The sequence below is a fragment of the Tenrec ecaudatus genome, chromosome X (assembly GCF_050624435.1).
Source record: "Tenrec ecaudatus isolate mTenEca1 chromosome X, mTenEca1.hap1, whole genome shotgun sequence".
NCBI classification, from domain to species: domain Eukaryota; kingdom Metazoa; phylum Chordata; class Mammalia; order Afrosoricida; family Tenrecidae; genus Tenrec; species Tenrec ecaudatus.
The window spans coordinates 112,364,065-112,372,410 of record NC_134548.1 but is presented as its reverse complement, the minus strand read 5'-3'; the positions used below and the strand labels follow the sequence as shown (position 1 = coordinate 112,372,410).

Here is an 8,346-nt window from a genome sequence, read left to right as displayed (position 1 = left end):
TCCTTTTCTATTTAAAAAATATATATCCCTCGTACAGCAAGAAGTGTTACAGTATAGGGAACACTACACAACACTTACAACCCTGTCATTCTCACAGCGATCTTGCCTGTTACTCACGTTCCAGATGAAGACATTAAGGCAAATGCAAATTGCCTAAGGTTTCACAGCTAAGAAGTGAGAAAGCTGGCATGAAAATGCATCTTGTTTCCGATTCTAGGACTGAAGACCTCATACCACTGGGCTCCCTTGGTCCAGAAAGCATTGGAGACCTTACTTTGGTGTCATAGAGCAATTCTCACTCCAAGATTGCTGCCCCCTCTTCAGACAAGGATGATCCAGGGCCATGGTGCTGCACGCCAGAAATGGAAAAGTGGGAAGAGACCTCGCATGCTGTCAGAAATCGGATCGCAGCACCTTGCAGGCAAACCATTTGATGTCTTCTCTTCAAGGATGCTGTCCAAGAATTCACCTCCCCCACAGCTCCTCCATGCCCGGGAGCGCAATGTGCTCAGATACAACACAAGCTGGCAAGTTGTTCTGCAAGTTTGTTGCTTTTCCCCTGGCACTGAAATAAGGCCCGGGAATGCATGTCACTGCTGCTCGCCATCTGCCCTCCTCCCCTCCGAGCACTCTTAATCATCTTAAAAGTCCAATGAATAAGGAAAACAGGCCAGCACCCCTAGAGATTACCACACTGCTCTCAGGAAAATAGGCAACGGGTCATAAAGAAATCACAGCTTGATGGGGCAAAAGCCAACCTATTACAAGGGATTTTGTAAGGGGCTAAGTATGCTTAACTCCTAAGTGACAAAGAGAGTTTTGACAAGGACCCTAATAATTCTGTGTATGGTTCCTTTGAAACTTTCCTTCCCTCCAACCCCCCAAGCTGTCACTCCTGCCCCCCATTCCTCTCACAATAAGATGCTATCATTGTCTGCTTCTCCCCACTGTCAAGGGACTCTTTCCTGGAACAATAACCTTTCCTGAGCTTCCTTCCCTGAATTATTCATCTTTGCCGCCTGGGCATGACAAAACTCCTCATTAACAGCCCTGGATGGGAGGGGCCCAGCCTCCCCAGCCCCCACAACTCCCCAGAGAGGAAGCCCAGGGCAGGGAGAGCTGCCAGGGCAGAGGCGGGAGGTTTCTCAGAGGACCCGAGAGTGGGCACAATTTTAGCCTGGGGTGGCATCTCCTCAAAATTCGACATCCAGCCCAGAAGGCCTCTTCCCAGCGTGCTTCCCAGCCTTAGGACCTTCTGAGTGACGATGCAGACGTGCGATTGGAGAGACCTCAGCCCTGTGCCTGGGCGGCTGGAATGCAGCTGGCTGCACAGAGGAGGATGCACGCTCCCTACTGTGCAGGGAGGACTGGGGCTGTGCAGGGGCGACTGCCTCAGTGAGGGAGAGAGAGGAGGCCCCATCTCCAGCTCTGGCATGGCCTGCCTGCGTGACCCTGGGCGGAGGGCAGGGCTTGCCTAGGTCTGAGATCTGTCTGAGAGTGTAGGGAATCAGAGCCCGGGCTTGGGACTAGGCTGTCTGTGTTTATTCCCCAGCAGCGCCTCTCCGGGGGCAGGTGACTGTGAAAACACATGTGGTCTGACGAAGCGTGTGTCTCTTCATCTGCCAAAAAGGGGCAACAGGAGTGCCTGCCCCAAAGAGTGTTGGGGACACATGTTATCACACAGGCATCACGATGCATTAGCTGCCTGCCCCTCATTGCAAGTGCTGGCTCTCCAGAGGTGCTCCTGTCCAATAGTCATCTGTAGTTTGTCCCTTGGGACCTGGTTTTCATTCCAGAGGGAACTTGATGCCAAGAATGGGATTTACAGCTTACCTGAACTCGGTTCCCTCCCCCTACTCTTTTCAGAATATGCACTGTTAAGAAAAAGGAGAGCGAGATTGCCATCACATCACTCTGACTCAGGGAAACCCTATGGGCCAGAGGGGAACTACCCCAAAGGGTGTCTGAGCCTGTGATCTTTATAGAAGGAGATGGGCACGTCTTTCCCCCTGAGGGAATAGCTGGGGGGTCTGGACTACCGACCCCTCCCTTAGCAGCCAGCACTTAACCACGGCACCACCAGGGCTCCTTTTGGAATACAATCAGGTCCGAGTGCATGGTCGGGAATTTTAGGGGAAGGTACCATGGGGCTCCTCACTTTCTAGGCCCCCTTGCGAGCACTGCCATGGCGACCACTGCTCTTAAGCTATGGAGACCCCGGCCCCCACCCCTGACTCTGCAGCAGCAGGTGTACAGGAGCCACCATGGAAGGCCAACCCTCAGGGGCCAGGAAGCTGGAGAGTCAGCTGGGACAGGCAGAGAGAGCAGTAAGTCCCAGGTCCTCTCCTCTCCCCGGGCCTCTGGGTACCCAGTCAACCAGTGGGGAAAGTGGCTTGTGGCCTGGCTTCTTGCCCGAGTGCAGGCTGCCTTGGTTTCTCCGGTTGCTTCACCATTTGAGAGGGACTAGAATCTAGAAAGAAGGGTCCTGGGCCCTTCCTTTGTCATCTTCCTGCCCATTAGTGAGTGGTGTTACCCACGGATGGTGTAACCTACCAAGGGTGTTGCAAGCAGCTGGACTGCCAGCTCCCAGGCACTGCTACCCAGCATTGTCATCCCAGCTGGGGGTGAGGGGGCGGGCACTAGTGCCACCCCAACCATACTTCCATTCATCCAAGCATTCATTCATTCAGAAATAGAGAACTGGCACTGACCGTGCAGCTGGCACTGTGGTAGATGCTTAGGGTACACAGCAATGGCCCAAAGGACACAGGGCTTGACCCCATGGAATGAATATACATTCTGTGTGTGGTGTGTGGTGGGGAGATGTGAATGTGAGGTTCACATGATGATAAAGGTCATCAAACCAAAGGACAGTGTGTTGTGCCTGTCGTGTTGAGTAGGACACCTCTGCGGAGGTGAGGATTAATCCGAGACTCCAAGAAAGAGCAGACAGCACCAGGCTCTGCAGGAAGGGGCGCTGGGCAGGTGCAGGATCATTTCCCCACCCCCTAAGCTCCGCAGAATCTGGCCCTCTCAGCTCTGGAGGCTGGGGGCTTCCACTGGTCTGCCAAACTCTGACTGCCCCACCCAGGGTCTCCAGTGTGTAGCCCTCAGGCCCACGCTGTCAGAGGTGCTGAGGAAAAGGTGATGGAATGTACAGCCCTGGGTCGCACCTCCCTCCAGAGACTTTGGTTGAGCAGGTCAGGGCCAGAACCCAAGAATTTGTTCTTTATAACAAGGTCTGGAGGTGGTTCTGATGTTCCTAGAAGTTGGAGAGCCTATTTACATATCATAACAATAAAAAGATGAGTTAAACGCAAAAAACAATAAGTAAATTATTGCCCATCATTGTGATGGGATAAAATAATGGTCATCCAATGGAAGATATGAAAATAATAATTTATAATTTATCAAGGGTTCATGAGGGAAAAGGGGGAGGGGAGGGAGGAAAAAATATGAGGAGCTGATACCAAGGGTTGAGTAGAAAGAAAATGCTTCCCGGATGGTTCCCGGCTATCAAAAGATATAATGTCTGGGGTCCTAAAGGCTTGAAGGTGAACAAGCAGCCATCTAGCTCAGAAGCAAAAAAACCCACATGGAAGAAGCACACCAGCCAGTGCAATCACGAGGTGCCCAAGGGACCAGGTATAAGGCATCATGCAAAAAAAAAGAATATATGTATGTGTATATATATATATGTGTGTGTGTGTATGTATATGTGTATATATATATATATATATATATATATATATATATATATATATATATATATATATATATACCATATCGAATGAAGGGGGAAGTGCAGAGTGGAGACCCAAGGCCCAAGTGTCGGCCACTAGAGATCCCCTCACAGAGGGGTTTAGGAGAGGAGATGGGTCAGTCAGGGTGCGAGGTAGTACCGATGAAGAACACAGCTTTCCCCCAGATCCTGGATGCTTCCTCCCCCCAAGTACCATGATCCGAATTCTACCTTGCAGGGCTGGATAGGGCAGAGGTTGTACACTGGTACATTTGAGGGCTAGAGGCACAGGGAATCCAGGGTGGATGATACCTTCAGGACCAAGGGTGTGAGGGGCGATGCTGGGAGAGTGGAGGGTGAGTGGGTTGGAAAGGGGGAACTGATTACAAGGATCCACATGTGACCTCCTCCCTGGGAGAGGGACAGCAGAGAAGGGGGGGAAGGGAGACTCCAGATAGGGCAAGATAGGACAAAATAACGATGTATAAATTACCAAGGGCACATGAGGGAGGGGGCAGCGGGGAGGGAGGTAAAAAAAAAGAGGACCTGATGCAAAGGGCTTAAGTGGAGAGCAAATGCTTTGAGAATGATTGGGGCAGGGAATGTGCAGATGTGCTTTATACAATTGATGTATGTATATGTATGGATTGTGATAAGAGTTGTATGAGCCCCTAATAAAACGTTAAAAAAAAGAAAATGCTTTCATAATGCTGATGGCAACATATGTACAATTGTGTTTGACACAATGGATGGATATATGGATTGCGATGACAGCTGTAAGGCCCCCAATTAAAAAATTAACATTCATTGTCAAGTTGATTCAGACTCATGGTAACCCATGCGTCTCAGAGTAGAACTATGCTTTGATTTTTTTATTTTGATTTTTCAGAAATAGATCACCAGGACTTTCTTCTGACATACTTCTGGTTATAACCAAATTACTAACCTTCTGATTGGCAGCTAAGTGTGAGTTGTTTGTGCCACTCAAGAACTTCAAAGCTGGAATAGAGAGTGATTTTCTCTTAAAAGCCCTCCATTATCTTTCTCGTCTAGGTCTGTCCGCATTGTAACCTCAGTCCTAGGAAAACTGAGAACATTGGGAGAAAGATGGGGCTTTCTACTCCTGTAAAGGATTACAGTGTTGGAAAACCACAGGGGCAGTTCTACCCTGTCCCACAGGGCCGTTATGAGTCAGCATCGAGTTGATGACAGTGAGTTTGGGTTTTAGTTTTATGCAAAAGTAACCACTGGATCCATGTTGCAAAGGGAAGGGTCCTGAAGGTCTCCCTCATCTCCTCATCACCATGATGCTCCCCACCTGCTAAACTAGCCTCCTTCAGGTGGAGACACAAAGCCAGCTTCTTGGCCTTGCTTCTGGGCATGCACTCTCTTCTCCGTGGACAGGCACTATACTAAAAAGGAGTGATATCATTAGAAGGTCTTGGATAGAGTGGGAGAAAAAGGCAAGCAAAACTCAAAGTCATGAATTAGACCAAGCTTACTGGTCAGATAAAGACTGGTAGAGCCCTAAGAGTATGACCCTTCAATCAAATAATAGACAGGTCTCTAAGGGAGATGATAATGCTAGTTAGATAAGCACACCTTCAAATAATCAACCTTTAGAGATCAATAGAGCAGCATTTCCCCAAGGACAAATTTCAGAAGGGTTGGGAAAGAAGGGGGAATGAAAACAGGAAATGGGGAGGATGGGGAATAAGCGCTGGGGGAATGCAATGGAGTAGATTAAACAAGATGGGTGAGGAGTGGTGAGCTGAAAACTGATCTCCTTTGTAAAACTTCATCCAATTCACGGTAAACAACAACAACAACAACAACAACAACAAAGAAGCCTTGACAAGCCAGCTGGTCTCACAGTCAGGAGAGAATTATCTAATAAGCAAAGGTAACTCTGAACTTACTTGTGTTTATTTCCTAATCTGTATTGAGCCAGTTCACAAGGTAAACTCATGGTTACCTTGCTTGTTAAGTAATCCAATGCTACCCATAACATAACCCAAGTGCTAGAGATGGAAGCAGTAACTTGATACCATGGGCTAAGCCCTGGTCTTACCAGAGCAGAAAGAACCCATCAGCTGACAGAATCACAGGGTAATATACTAGAAGACTTATAGCATCGCCATGGCAACCATCCTCCAAAGCCCCCTGCACCTGCTCAGTTCTACACAAGATTTTCCCAAACAGGGATGTTTCTTGCTTCCTTGTTTTTCAATTCGTTTAGTAAAGATCTCCATTGTATTTCCCCTAATTTGTACTTAATGTTCTAGTAGCAATCAAGTTTCTCCTCAGCCCTGCAGGCCCTTCTATGTCTCACCCAAATCTTCTCTTCCCCATATCCCCATCCTTTTCTCTCTTTTATCTGTCTCCTCTGTTCTCGCTGCTTGGTTCCATAGTCACCTTCCTGCCTGCCCTTCACCCCAGCACTCCTCTCCTGGAATGAAGCCCTCATGGGAGTTGTTTTAGCACTACAATTCTGATGGTGACATGTGCTGTTTTCCGTCCTGGGTGAGATTCTTCCAGACCTGTGTCCCTCCAAAGCTCATGTCACATCTAGTGTTCTGGCAGAGACAACCCCCTGCCAGACTCTGGGGCACAGCACTGTAAAAGCACTTCTACTCACAGAGAAAGAAAGGTTCCATGGTAGAGAATAAGGAGAGTTATCATTCACTGAGTGCTTACTATGCACCCCATTCTAGAGTTTGATATCTATAATCATGTTTAATTTTCTTGAAAACCCTGATGTTGTCATACCTATTACGCACTGCCATCGAGTCAAATCTGACTCATTGTGACCTTATATAGCATTTCCAAGATTGTAAATCTTTATGGGAACAGGCAGCCTCATTTTTCTCCCATGGAGCTGCTGGTGGGTTTGAACCACTGACTGTATGGTTGGCAGTCCAACACCTAATCCACAGCACCACAAAGGCTGAATGGGGTCTATTTGTTACCTCATATAACATATGGGGAAATAGAGACCTAGACTGGCTAAGGCGCTTGTGAAAGGCCACACCACTAATAAGTGTAAAGCAAGGATTTAACCCCACACAGTCTCGCACAAAAGTGTACCCCTTTCCCAATTGCTTTCAAAGAGGCTGTGTGAGAAGATGCTTTCTTGACTCATTGAAATGAATGCAGGAAAGCCCTTTACTCTACATTATTTGGAGGATGGAGGGTACAGTCAATAGGGAAGTGAGGGACTTGAGGTTCATTCACTGTGAACCACTTCTGTCTTCAGTTAGCTCTTGAATTCACTGTTTCTTTGGCATCTGACACATATTGAACAAGAGCTTCCACTGAAACAGACTCTGCTCAATACATCCATAAGGTTATGTTATCATGGAGAGATGAAAGTTCCTGCTTATGAGCCCTAGCCTTTTCCTTGACATCTCTGAGCCTGTTTCTGGAGATAACAATACTTGTAGATTCATGAAAACCATGTTTCTTAGGCTAGTTTATCTACAGAACCAAAAGCAGTGATGCACATAACACACACACACACACTTAATATCAAGGATATGGCTCACATAGTTGTAGAAACAGGCAAATTCCAAGTCTGTGGGTCAGATGTCAGTCTGGAGACTTCTTCAGATTCATATAGTTGTAGAGGCTGATGAACCCAAGATTGGCAGTTCAGATGGTAGGCTTCCAGCAGCAGAGGTGAACAAATCCAAGGCAGACTCTCAGAATCAGTTCAAAGAACTGGAGGCTAGATGATGAGCGAGATGCAGGATCCAGACCCAACGAAAAACAAGCAGGGTCTACTTAAATTAGAAGCAGGCTACATCCCTAAGGAGAGCTCATCATGGGGGATTACTAGGTCTTCACTGTCAAACCACCGAGAACTGTAGACCAGACAAGTTGGCACAAAATCATAGCTATCAGACAAGGGCTATGAAAGTACCGAATATGGTACCTTACTTGGGGGGAGGGATCAACTTTGTGGAGGCAGATTTACTCCTGCATGTACAGCTCCATCTGAAACAGGCAGGGTTGGGGGTACTGAATTCTCTCAGAGATAAGATGGGTCTGGGGGTGCTGGATCCCTCCAAGCTCATTTAGGAATGGACTCTTTCAAAGCCAGGGACTTCCTAGCTACCCACTTGCCTATTGGAACAGGCAGCTTCCTCTTCCCAAATTGCTTACTTCTTAAGAGTGGAAGACACCCAGCACCCCACCCCACTACAGAGCACAAAATTTGGTTCAGACACCAATCTTCTATGCTGACAAGGTCTTTGGATAAAGAAAGGCACTGCTGAGGCAACAGTCTCATTATCATTATTATACTGGGACAACATGTGCCCGGGAAGGCAAGGGAAGGTGGGTTCTCTGTTCAGCTAGAAGGGAAAGGCCCCACAGGGCAGGGACTCATGAAATGGTTTGGGGCAGGAGGGTAGCAAGAAATTCTAAGGAAAATCCCTTCATTTCCGTTTTTCTCTTTTGCTCTCTCTTCTCTACTCTCCATTCCTCTCCTTAGCCCTCTTTTCGGAAGAGAATGAGTTACTGAATAAATAGTGCAGGAAGTAGCTTGTGTGTGCATAATTTAGCTGACTTGTAGCTTAATATAAAGGGACTCCCTTGGCCCT

At 47.6% G+C, this 8,346-nt stretch overlaps 1 protein-coding gene across 1 annotated transcript in view; it reads left to right on the top strand.

The window, feature by feature from the left end:
* The first annotated feature begins 330 nt into the window (after positions 1 to 330).
* Positions 331 to 8,346, top strand: part of LOC142433653 (glycine receptor subunit alpha-4) — a 41,245-nt gene continuing 33,229 nt past the window's right edge. The window contains exon 1 of the mRNA XM_075538437.1: positions 331 to 527. Coding sequence (XP_075394552.1) covers positions 331 to 527 — 197 coding nt within the window. The remainder of the gene's footprint in view (positions 528 to 8,346) is intronic.